Source organism: Chaetura pelagica, unplaced genomic scaffold, assembly GCF_000747805.2.
Source record: "Chaetura pelagica isolate M959 unplaced genomic scaffold, ChaPel_1.0 scaffold343, whole genome shotgun sequence".
NCBI lineage: Eukaryota > Metazoa > Chordata > Aves > Apodiformes > Apodidae > Chaetura > Chaetura pelagica.
This window is the reverse complement of record NW_009952873.1, coordinates 1754040-1767082: the sequence shown is the minus strand read 5'-3', so window position 1 is coordinate 1767082 and position 13043 is coordinate 1754040. Positions and strand designations below refer to the sequence as shown.

The following is a 13043-nucleotide window of genomic DNA, read 5'->3' as shown; positions in this document are numbered from 1 at the left end:
GTGATCTCTGACCTTCCTCTGAGCTTACGTAGATATATGGAATGGAATATCTTTGGCCAATTTTGCTGTCTGTCTAACTCAGCCTCCTACGGGGGGGGTCACAGATCTCCCAATAGTGTCTGAGCTGGCAGAGTGCAGGTGCAGCCTTGAAGCCTCAGTAGTTAGAAAAACATTCCACTGTCTTATCAGCCTAGCAGAACACACTGTTGCTAGCTACAAGAAAGCTTACTGAAGGAAAAAAAAATCAGTAAAAAGAAAAATTGGCTTTATCCTGGCTCAAACCAGGACACCTTTTTCTGAAAATTGGGTGCCAAGTTCTCAGTAAACTTTGGCTTCCCTGTTCAGTGACTAGAAGAAGAACTGGTTTTAAAAAGTGCTCAACCTGGAGTAACAGTAGAGAAACATAATATTAGCTAGGTTCTGACTGACTGTCAACTAACACTGTCTACTGGGGAGTTTAGACTTTCTTAACTGTCTTGACATCTCCAGCTGTCTCATATATGTTGATTTGTCTTATATTTGCATTGTGTATAAAAGTCTTAGTGATAGACTACTACCAATTGTACTCAGCATTTATGCAAATAAAATACTGCCTCTGTGGGGCCGCATAGCAGTGCTGCTGCAGCTCCTTTTCACGCCTGCTGTGTAAGCTCTCAGCAAGGCCAGTTCTCCAGCAGCAGGGTGGAGTGGTAAAGCAGTACTGGGTAGTTGTTGGGTACTGTCTTGGAAAAGGCTGCCATCTACTGAATTATCGGTACAACTTCTTTACTTTCTTACAGGTGCTGTAGGTTTTTCTCTGCATAATTTATATTATACCATTGTTACATAAGAGGGTATTATTACAGTCAAAACAATGATCATCAAAAATAAAGACTGACAAGTCAGGGTACAGACAAGTAAGATTTTAGAAACTTGCCTCTGCTTTTTATCAAAGTATTAATGGATATTTCAAGTGATCAAGAAAGACAGCGCTGAAGAATCTGAGAGACTGATTTATTTGTATTTCTTTACCTACAATGATACAATGCATTCCCTTTTACATAAAAGTGGGGAAAATATAATTTGTTACCATTTTTTGTTTAAGTCTCTGACCTTATGCAGGATCCAGATGCTGTTGATGTTGGGGTGTTTTGTTTTTGTTTTGGTTTGGGTTTTTTTGACTAGCAAGAATAATTCATTTATTCTTTAAATAAAATAATTGTTTCACTGTTTTCATATAGTTTAATTTAGGCTCACCCTTACTAGTTATGTGGATGGAAGACCACAACAGTGTCTCGGCTTCTAGGATGAAAGTAGCCATATAGTATAATTTATTTAAGATGAAAATTTTTTACTGTTTTGAAAAAACATCACAAAACAATTTTCTAACTGGCACTGCAAGCAGTTCCATGGACTGAGAAGTATAATGTTATTGTAATGTTCAACACATCTAGTCTAGGATACTGTTATACTTGCTGGGCAGTGGACTTCAACAGCTTTGTGGCATGTCTTCATACAGACTGTTCTGTTATCTTCTGTGTTTGTATTTTATCTTTAGGGATGCCTGAAAGCGAAAGCAACGTCAGCAGCAACAGTTGCAGAAATAGCAATTCAGTTGCTTGTTTCGGACAGGTCAGTTCCTTTTGCCTGAAAGGGAAATAGAAGGTTTATGCTTGTACTTCTGGGAATCTGCTCTGCGTATTTGTTAGTTTTAAAGTTGGAAGGCTGAAGTCATATCCATTATTCTAGCTAGGTTGTACCTGATTATACATTACATTTTACTCCGTTATAGCCTTGGCATGCCTAGAGTTATAAGAAATTGCTCCAGATTCGTCACAAAAGGTTTTTAATATTATTCCTTAAACATGGGGCTCATTTTAGTCTGATTCCCAGATGGCCTGGATCATTCTTACACCAATTATAAGTACTGGTTCAGAACTGCTACAGGCTTTTTAGTGCTTGAATTCTTAAATACGCATTTAGGCTTCTCTAACTTTTACTGATTGTAAATTGCATTTCTACTAAGACAAGGAGCAAAAGTTACAACACTTTAGGCTTCCAGTGATGCTGGAATTATACAAAAGACCTTCCCCATGTGAGGGGAATTTGCTGAACACTCCTCAAGAAACTTCTGTTTTAACTGCTTGCCTGAACTGCCGTGTTCCCTGCCCTGATGGCACATGGTGGTAGAGTAAGTTTAGACTTCGGTTTGCTTGGAATTTTAAAATACACTTTTCTTGTTGGTCACAGAGATACTACATTTTATTTTTGAGAGGTAAAATACAAGCTTAAGGTTGTCTTCCTGGCAGCCTTCATAAGGATTATGACTGCATTATGCTTTCAGTAGGATACTAATAGGCCTGAGTCATCTCAGTTCTTCTCATGTAAGTGGTATTTATGAAAAATGAAAAAGAATTGCTACAGCTCAAAACTTAATGCTTGTACACATATACTTAAAGAGTAAGAGGAAAAAAAACCCAAGACAATGCACAAATGTAATGCACATGTACCCCCTGAAGTCTTTCCTTGTCTGTTACATCCCAATTCCAAAAACAGATGATACACCTCTTGGAAGGACTGTACATGGAAAAATGGGATAAAGATGTGATATTAGGAGAAGAGGGGGGAGCTAAAATAGGGAGAGTGAGAAGATTGATAAGATTGATCTTACCTTTTTTTTTTTTTGTTAAGTATCAATACACAGCAAGTGAATATCAAGCTATCCAGCATGCTCTTCGTCAGAGGCTGGGCCCAGAATATATCAGCAGTCGGCAGGCTGGAGGAGGACAAAAGGTATGAGCAAACATGCATAGACATTACAGCTCATTTTTTTCCAGGAAAACTAGAGTAAAAAAAAGTTACAATAATCCTTTAAAAATATATATATATAAATGTTAACTTCCCACTAGTAATTTAATCTGCAGATGTGAAAGCAAAGCCAGTATAGCATGAATTCTGGCTTTTACTGAGCCACAGTTTTCTTTAAACATTTTTTTTAAAAAGACTGGCTTTCCAGTGTTTCGTTCTTGACAAGGAAATACTTGTCTACTCCTGGAACATTGAGACATTTCTCTTATTTTTTTCCCAGAACTGGAATTATAAATCATTGGCTGCGTTTTACCCTCTTCAGTGCCTCCTCGCTCTGCCTTCCCTTGACTAAGTCACATTTGTCATATTAAGCCCCTGCCACAGTTGCTGAAAGAGGGTGAACCCAAAGCTGCAGTGTCAGCCTTCTACTCACATTATCTGAACCTGGAACTTAGCTGGGTTTCCTCGGTGTAAGATGGTGTGTGTAATCCTGCTTTAAAACAAAGCATGCATGTCTGTATTTATATGGATGTTTTTCCTTTCAGGTCTGTTACATTGAGGGTCACAAGGTCATCAGTCTGGCCAACGAGATGTTTGGCTTCAATGGCTGGGCTCATTCAGTCACTCAGCAGAATGTTGGTAAGTATCTTGAAGATAAGGTAGTCTTTCCTCTTGTTTCACTGCGGGGCCCTGAAGGAAAAGTCTCTCAGATAAGGCCCAGGGTATCTATCCTAGAACTTGATCATTTCAAAGAACTGGGGAGAGGCTAATGGAATTTCCAAGTGTCTTAGCATTTGGTAAGAATGAGAGAAGCTGAATAATAACAGAGCTTGTTTTCTTTTCAGGTCTTGCACTGGAATATGTCATAGTAATTATTCTAAGTGTGCTTACTATTGTTCTTGAGCTGTTCTAATAAAGTTTTCTGATCTCTATGGTAACAGTCAGTGAAGAGTAATTAAAATTAAACTATTTAACGTCCAGCAGCTCTGAGCCAACTTTCATACTCAACTGAAATTTTTATATTCTAACAAGTTAATATTCTCAGTTAATATTCCCCTTATCTTTGGAGACCCATCTTTTTCTGCAGGTTCCTCTTCTAGCCAATAACTAGTTTTGATATTTTTAGAGTAGAAAGCTTTGGAAAAATTACTCTAGAAAACAGTATTGAGGTGATCTTCAACATCAAGCTTCTTCCATCTTGATAGCTGAAATAGTACCTACCAGCAGAGTATTTCGTTTGCTTGCAGATCTGCTATGCTTAGACTGAAGACTAGTTGTTGAAGTAGCTCAACATACCTGTGTAAATGTACATCCTTCCTCTCCCCTGCTGCCTTTGGAAGTCTTTTCTAACCTCAGGCTCATAGATTCTAGACATAAAACAAGTAACATCATGGGTTTCCATCTATTCTGTACAACTTCTTTTTTTTCCCCTTTCTAGTCAATAAAGGGCTGACATCCCTTGAAGTTCTGTTTTAAAATAATGCTGTAACAAGTAGTTCCTTAGCAATTGAGAGACAAATGATTCTTGTTTTATTTTAAATTCCTGGGTAGAACAAGGGCTTTCATCTCCAGTGGGTTCACAGAACAACTGAACAAATAGACCAGATGAGAACAGAGGAACTTTTGGACCCCAGAGTACAATTACTTGAATTTAAAAGCATTTCATTACAGACTGTCATGTTTCTATCAGACTTGCAAGACTGCTAAATAGAGTGCCCTATGTATATTATATAGCATTGCTTTTGGTGTAAAATAACGTAGAAGAGAGATTCTGGACTGAGAGTTGTATTGTAACCTGCTAAGCTCTTCAGGTGCTGTATGGGATAAAACCTTGTGCAAAATTTTGCAAACTTCTAGTACATAATAGGAAATAAATTCCTTTTCTAGCTTTGCCATTGCTGTTTTTATAAACTGATACTTAGAATCTTTCCTTCCAGCTGAAAAAAATTGCTATGCTGTGAAAATTTAGGATTTGTAACAGAATGAGAAATAACCTTTACAACTCTTGCTTCTTTCATATGTTTTAAGTTTATACATGTAGCAGCAGAGTGTGAGTGTTTAGTAGGTATAACCAGTAATAACCAGAAAGTATCACATAACATGCCTAAAACATATATGCAAGTCACAATTCTCAAACTACAGTAAATATTTTGTAAATCATGCCCTATTTTATAGAAGATTATACCATATCTTGGTCACATTCATCAAGGATATTACAGATTTATGAACGTCTTAAATGGACAAAATAAGATCTAAATGTGGGTCAGAAGTCTTTTGTATTATTTAGGATCTTACTTTTCCCTCCTTTAGATTTTGTTGATCTCAACAATGGCAGGTTCTATGTAGGGGTCTGTGCATTTGTGAAAGTTCAGCTTAAGGTAAGTGGATTTTTCTGTTCATCTTGTCTATAGTTGATCAGTTTCCTGAAGCTGTGAATGAAAGTTCATCCATGGGTCAGACTGTGGATCTCAAGTACTGTACTATACCAGAGAACCTAGTGGTGTCCAAAACACTGACCTTGCTATAGAATAATCAGCTAAGAGCAAGCAATCAGGCCTAGGAAGCACAGCATCTAACAAGAAGTGCTGTATGTGCAGAAATTTCCTTATACTTACTATTCCTAACAATTTACTGCAGGATGGGTCATACCATGAAGATGTGGGGTATGGAGTCAGTGAAGGCCTAAAGTCTAAGGCCTTGTCCCTAGAAAAGGCAAGAAAGGAGGCAGTAACAGATGGACTGAAGAGGGCACTCAAGTAAGTGAAGATCAGTACTTCTACGTTTTCAGAAGTTAGTTGAGAATTAAGTGTTATTTTCAGTCACAGTGAGCGCTCTTATTTCTCAGGTGCTTTGGGAATGCTCTTGGGAACTGCATCCTAGACAAAGACTACCTACGAGCCGTGAATAAGCTTCCACGCCAGGTGCAGTACATGGGCTGTTAGAGCAGGCACTGCTAGATGTCTGCTGCTCCTGGTCCTTCATACTAAAAAGATGATAAATAATTACATGTATGTGTCTCATCCCTGAATCTTTCCAGATAAAAGACCAATTCCCTTTGCCTGCTAGTTTTTGTGAAGCATTCATATTTTGCCAAAAATACTCTACATTTTTACTACTTGCAGTAGGCAAGTTTACTATAGTGAAGAAACAGTATCCTGCTCCAGATCTCATGTGACATTTGTGGCCATGTTTGTCTCGGTCTCTCTGTTCAGTGTCAGCAGTGCATACATTTGTGTTCACAGCAGGTTAAATGTTACCACAGGATACAATACTACTGGCAACCTGTGGTTCTTGAAGGTATGAAGAGCTGGCGTCTACGACTGATGTGTATCTAAGCACTTACTTTCCTTGCCATAATATGGTTCTTATCCTTACTGAACATTAAGAAGCCATATTAGATCTCGCTTTGCTTTTCTGACTCCTTTTCTCATTAGCAGTCAGTTTGCTGTTATTTTTACTTGTGAAGCAATAGTCAAACAGTGAACCTTCTGAAGTAACCACCACCATGGAGAAACACTTCTTCTGGAGGTCTTTGGTCCAGAGAGAGACAAGAAATTGTGATGCACATCATCAGTGACAAACAAGCCTTACCTTCATTCTTTCAGAACTGTCACAATTTATAAGTACGCTGTGAGGTAACAGAGCAGTTTCTGTAGTATGAAAGTTGTCCTCACCATTACTGAGGCTGCACTTCAGTAACCAACATTAATCTTGTTAGCTCCTGATGTGTACCAGTTGGGGGCAGCAGGCTTCTACGTGGCAACCTACCTTGCTCATTGAGAAAAAAAGCAAACCTTTTACAACGGCAGATCCATGGAATTTCATAGTGAAGTTGCCCTCATCATACTAGGGTTTACCAAACCCTGCTGGCCAGCCTAAAGCCGTGAGGTCATTCTGTCTAGCTAGCATGGCTTCCTGTAGGAGCTGATCCAAAGTGACACCTCACCAAGTCAAGGTAGCATTGCCATGAATTTGTAAAAATCACAGAACCAAACCATCCCATCTTTAATAAAAAGTGGTGGTACCTTCCTCAGAGACCTCATGACTGCAGAGCTGAGTCAACCTTTGCCATGCCCTTTCATACAAGCGTGGAAAAGGAACTGGCAACACTAATTTTATTTGTGGGACTGTCTGAGAAGCTGTGAAATTCTGCATCAATCAATTCAATGATTAACTAACTGAATGTGTTTGTCTAAAAATGCATTTCGGTTTCTTAACTTACTATTCCACTTAGAGAAAACAAACTACATTTTTCAATAATACTATATGGAAAAAGGCTGTGCATGTTTCGTGAACTTGATAAATGAAATATCTGATTGTTTTCTTTTTTACTTTACCAGGTACCCCCCGAGTTAGATTTGATCACAGCTAAAAGACAGGACTATGAGCCTGAAATAGAGAAAGCCAGATACAATAGCTGTGTGGACAAGCAGAACACAGGAGGAAGACAGCATTGTGAGACAACATCTACTTGTAAGCCTGGCCAGACAGAGGCTGCTGTAGGGACAGTAGATCAGAAACAGCCAAATAGTTCCAGGTGAGACTGCTATTATACATTTCCTTTATAAGCTATGTTAGAAGTTACTGTTCTTCTTAAAACACACAGCCCAATTTGGAAGATGCCATAAGGTGCTAGTTCAGTGGAATTTCTTTGATGTTATTTCTTTATGCATTTTTCTTTTCATAAAATGTCATTGCTGAAATCCTGCTTAACTTTGTGCTTGCTGATGGGGAGGAGCAGAAGTACAGACCCCTCAGCTGTGGAGTGTGATGCCACTTACCAGCGGAAATTGCGACAAAAGCAGCTACAGCAACAGTTCCGGGAACAGATGGAGAAAAAACATCAGGCTCCCGTTGTTACTCCTAGCGTTAAACAGGGTAAGGCTTGGCATTTAAAATGGTCAGTTTTAATGACAGCTGCTGGCAGGCATGTGTTACCCTCAGTACAGGAGCCCAATCAGTTGCATTTGCTTTTGTACTGTACTGTCAACACACCTTGGAGGCCAAAGGAAGGAGGATCACCAGACTTTCCCTCCCATGTTCTCAAAGTGGCAGGAATGTTAGCTCTAAAACTGCATCATTAAAACTGAAACTTTCCAATCATCCTAAAGCTTCATGCAGCAGAGCAGCTGATGTCAGCACCATCAACATGCTTCACCTGAGCTGAGGCTGCAGCACTTCACTGAGGGAGCTGCAGGCAAACAGACACTGCCTTGGCTACTAGTATGTTGCTCTTTAGTCCTGGGGAAGTCTGATCAGCTGTGTGGTAAGCAGGAACTTGGGGTAAAGAGGCTAAAAACCATTTTAAAGTACTGCAGTTGGTCTTGTCAGCCATCAGCAAGTACAGAATCTTCCCATTCCATATCCTGCTACCAAAACAGAACTAGCTCTTGAAAAAAAGAGAAGGTGCCTGGTGGCAGCTGCTGTTTGTAATTTCAGAGTCATGTTCTGTTAAGAAGGAGCAGAAGGGTTCTTCTATATATCTAATATTAGTTTCTGCTTGTGTTACCTCTGTCCAGCAACATCTGATCCTCCTGTAAAGCACAGCACTCCAGCAGCAGTACAGCAGGAGCCAGCAATAGAAGAGGAGTTCTTTGCAGGTCAGTCAAAAAGTAATCAGTATTAAATTATTAAAGCATTTAAACCAACTCTGAAGAGTAGAGTGTAAAGAAAAAAGTCTGAAGAGGTTGGAATAACAGAAGTGTGAGTATGAGTCTGATCTTAATAATACAAGCCTTGCTTGAGTGGCAAGGAAATGATGTCCATCATGTGGGATTGCACACCATGCTTTTCCAGCAGGGAGTTGTCATACATATTCAGTAAACCCTTTTCCTCAAGTGAAATTGCACAGAAACAGAACATATTTCGGGGTGGGGGGCTGCCTTAACATAACCATGGCTATTTGGGTCACACACCACAGTTCCTGCAGGTTGGTTAAGTCTAGAGCACAGGGGTGGTGCCATTTCCCTGCCATGCACTGACACAAAGGCTGTTTTCCAGTTTCACTTTTGTAGTGGCCACCACTTGAAGAGTGGTCTGGTCCTGGAGTTACTGTCATTCCTGTAGTGCAGTACTATCATCTTTAGTTCAATCACCTATTCTCTCCTTATAGATGATCCTGAACTTTGGGACATTTCCTTGGAGAGCACCGATCTTAAGATAACAGGTCACAAAATGGCAGACTTGTCAGCAGAACACCAGACACCTGAAACATCCCATGGACATCATCAAATAACTACTCGTACCAGGACACCTCACAGAATGAATCACCACAAAGCTTCTGCTAGATTTGCACAGTTGCAGCCACCTGCTCCCTCTGTAAGCACCAGCAGTCATGCCAACCAGCATACCCCAGGTACGTGCTACCAAAAATGACCTGAGTTCTGCCTTAACAGTGGTCCTTGGCTTTGAAAGCAACACTGTTAGACTAGTAAATTGGAGTGGGATAAACTTTGCTCTTTTCTTGGACCTGGCTGCAGATATCATGATAGCGGGCTATGGGAACTAGCTGGTATTTCCATCCAAGTGTCCTTTCAAGGAAGAGCTAGAAAAAGAATGAGAAGCACTTTTAGAAGAAGAAAAAAAAAAAAGCTTTAAGAAACTTCAATTTCTCACCATCTCCTGTTTGGCAGAGCACAGCCCCTACAGGAGAAGTGAAAGCTTGAAGAAAAGGAGGCTAGAACCTACGTAAGACACCTGGTGATACCTGATTACCTCCATACTGGATTACATCAGTAGACTGCAGTTGGCTGTTCCAAATTATGTGAGGAAGTCTAACGCATTAATGGATTTTCCTGTACACGATGGTGAAGCAACACAAAAGAGTTTAATATGGCCAGTAAAGACTTAATGTACTTTTAGGTCATTACATGTTTCAGATGTCTTTTTCTATAAAGAAGCCATCACTGGTGCTCCTGCAGTGTTAAGACTTGTGGCTGCACGACAAGCTGACATTAAATGTCATTTCATGCAGCAGCAGGTTCAGCTGTGCCTGTGCAACAGGGCAGCTCAGGGGCAGGAGCTCACTGGGACCACTGCCGAGGAGTCACCTGTAGCACCTCTGACAGGGTTTGCTTGGATCCATTGTAAAACGAATGGTAGCTGCACTTTTGTTTTTAAATAAGCTTTCAACCCTTTTCAGTATAAAAATAAACATAAAGTACACACCAGTCTTGTAGCTGTTATTCCTCTGTGCCCTTCAAGCTATTAAAACTCCTTTCCTGTTTAAAAAGGTCAAAGAAGTGAACACACCAGCAAGTTACAAGTAAGTAGGAGAGACAACACCACGGTTTGCATTTGCTTTAGGATGAGCAACAGAAAGCTTCAAGTGGGTTTTAAAGGCTAGAACAAAGCAACAGCTGTTTCCTTCAGTAAGAAGGTCAATGGAAGACTTTTTAAGCAGTATTTCAAACTGGATACAGTCATGTTTTTCAGAAGTGCAGTGCTGGAGACAAGGAGGATGATACTGCAGTACTGAAAGTTAAGAGCTTTGATCAGGAAAATTTACACTAACTCTTTGATTAGTCCAACCATCAAATCAATGTCAGATTTGAAACAGGACCTTGTTCCTGTGCTTTCCCATCACTGCTCAAGTCTGTTAAAGCTGTCTAAATAGAAATACATTAACGTATTTGGCATTTATTCCTGTTCCTGCTACTTTATCACTTAATCAGTCCTCCTTCCTTAGAAGATCCTCTACTATCCACTTACGTCCTCAACAGGATAAAGAACAAGGACTGACTTCAGTAAGGAAAGACAGGACAAATTGTAATTAACTGTTACAGATGATATCTTGAAAAGTTTCACATTTCACCATACTAGTTTCCCAAATCAGTGCTGCCCTCGGAACAGCTCAGGGAAGGGATACATACCACACGTTTGAGTCATGCACTTGCTGTTGAAACCTGCTAGGAAGGGAATGTGCAGACATGCAGAATTCCTGTATTCAAAGCTGCTCTAAACTTTTACAACAAAAAAATTAGAAGTCCCAACTGCACCAGTTTTCCTATGGAAACAGTCCAGGCACAGCCATGCCTGCATGCAGAGTCTACCTCAGGATTGGTCCCTTTGAAAAGGGCAGTAAAACTTGTACTTGGAACTTTTTTTCCCCTTTTAAGGCCGTGCACAGCATGACTCATAACAGAAGCTGTTCTTAAAATGGAAAGAAATGCAGCAGCAATTAGTGTTTAGAAATACCAAATAATTCCTGGTAAGTCTACAGCTATTTGAGAATGACCCTATAAAGTAGTTACACTCTTCTACTACCACACACACCGTTTTATAATAGGAATTCCATCCCCAAGTTTGCATCTACACCCCTGCTACCTTCCCCCCTGCAGAAAGGAGGGCAAGGGACCCAATGGCAAAAGAGTAGAACCCTTCTGGGACTGGGCTGGCCCAGTCCTTGTGACACACCCTGCTCGAGCTTCACTGCCAAAAGGAAGCACAGAACCACAGCCAGTGAAGCTCCACCTGTGCTTCAAGCAGGGACAGCCACCAACTTCTGGACTGTCACAGCTCACAGCCTGTTTCCCTGCTACTTGTTAACTTGACAGGCTCAGCAATAAAAGCAATCTTACTGCTTCTACGTCATCCTTCACAGCTTCTCCTCCCCTTCCTTTCAAAGCCCCTCCTCTCAAAGAAGATCCACTCTGAATTATTCTTTATAGTACCTTAGGTCAGACTATTATATCAAAAGGCTAAAGGCTCAGTACTGATCACTGCTTTTGAGACGTTAAGGGCTGCATTAAAATGGGTTTCTTGTACTTCCCTGTGATAAACTGATCAATTGGGTTAACAGTTAAATCACTCCAGAAAGAGCCCAGAGAGGTTGGAACCTGCAGTTTAACAAGAAAACCCACAGCTCAACAAAAGCAGGTTTGGTTTATTTGAATGATTTCATTAAATATTCTACAAAGGTAACAAATGGCAGCACAAAGCGCAATTGTACAGGGAGCGCAGTGCCTGGGTTTAGTGCAAAACATACAACTAACTACGGCCAGGGAAGCCCAAAGTTTCAATTCATTTTATTTTTTTTTTTTCATTTTTTACAGTGTACATTGTTAAATAATGTAAAGAAAACGCTTGTAATTCAGAAACAGATTTTATGTGGAAAAAGATACTCAAAGTGTAATATTAAACAAAATAATTTAACAGTTCAGTAGCATTAGTTTATTCCTCTAGACTTCAGTTATTCATCCACAGGAGGAGGGGAGGGGGAAATCAATGGTAAATAAAACCAGTTCTTGCATAACATTAAGTGAAAAAACGACCTCAAACTTATTGGATCAAAATTAAATAACCATGTGCTGCATCCAGCTGACTGGTTCCCCTTGTTTGGTTACTGCCCCAGGTTTGTCACTGCTCCTGTTCCCAGAGCCTCTCCCCTTGCACCAGGCATGTTCAGGAAACCTCTCTGCATCCCTTCGGACAAGAGCAGAGGGTCCCTGTTTCACTTTGGGTGCAGGGCCTCCTGCTTTCTCCCCCTCTTCCACCACATGCACACCACGAGCCTCCTCTCTCATTCTGTAGCTCTACTCTGCCCTTCAGTTAATAAGAACAAACCCCCAGACCTCAGGAGCTCTGAACCCAGCCACCTGCCAACCAAGCTCTCACCCTCAGGTGTTCACCTCCAGCCTGTGCCTGCCCTTGCTGCCAAAACTGCATCAAAATCCTGACAGGAAAGGAATGGATCTTGTGTGTTTCTTTTCCCAAAGAGTGAGAACATCTGCAGACAGAAAAACTCCTTGTTAAGGCTCCACGGGGGAATAGCGCTCCTAGGAAAACAAATTCAGGCAAGTAACATCTCTGTGATGCACCAGCTTCCAGGACTGGTACCAGTGAGCTACTCCCAGGTACTGGGAAGCAGCACACTCGTCCTTCACAGCTTTTTGCAGCACTACATAAATACTGGCTGGTATTATTTTTACTTTGAAGAGGAAACCAGTATTTTTTTAAATACAGAAAGGGAGAATGACCAAAGCAGAAGGTACAGTACAGTTACTAAGAGGTGACAGATAGTTACAGTCCTGGTACCAGCTTGAAATTTCTTAAAATCAACAAAATTGTAAATCCTCCAAGACAGACAGAGGAAGCTTCTTGATGCCGGCTGTTTCAAGTACATCCATTGCCGGCAATGGACGTTGCACCAGGACAGTTTATTCCTGGCTTAAATGGATTTTACAAAAAAAAAAAAAAAAAAAAAAAAAAAAAAAAAAAAAAAAAAAAAAAAAAAATAAAAAAAAAAAAACCAAAAA

The 13043-nt window shown here is 40.3% G+C and overlaps 1 protein-coding gene across 2 annotated transcripts; it reads left to right on the top strand.

The window, feature by feature from the left end:
- The first annotated feature begins 1554 nt into the window (after positions 1 to 1554).
- On the top strand, positions 1555 to 9478 carry RAD52 (RAD52 homolog (S. cerevisiae)). 2 transcript variants are annotated; one of them, XM_009995198.1, is made up of 12 exons: positions 1555 to 1611; positions 2671 to 2772; positions 3333 to 3426; positions 5098 to 5165; positions 5425 to 5543; positions 5633 to 5708; positions 7128 to 7324; positions 7529 to 7665; positions 8307 to 8387; positions 8900 to 9142; positions 9296 to 9298; positions 9420 to 9478. In XM_009995198.1, exons 3-12 carry the CDS (start codon positions 3378 to 3380, stop codon positions 9476 to 9478), a joined length of 1032 nt encoding a protein of 343 aa, XP_009993500.1. In that variant the 5' UTR covers positions 1555 to 1611; positions 2671 to 2772; positions 3333 to 3377. The 2 variants fall into 2 exon arrangements, with proteins under 2 accessions (XP_009993500.1, XP_009993501.1); XM_009995199.1 differs by lacking the exon at positions 9296 to 9298.
- Positions 9479 to 13043: the final 3565 nt, after the last annotated feature.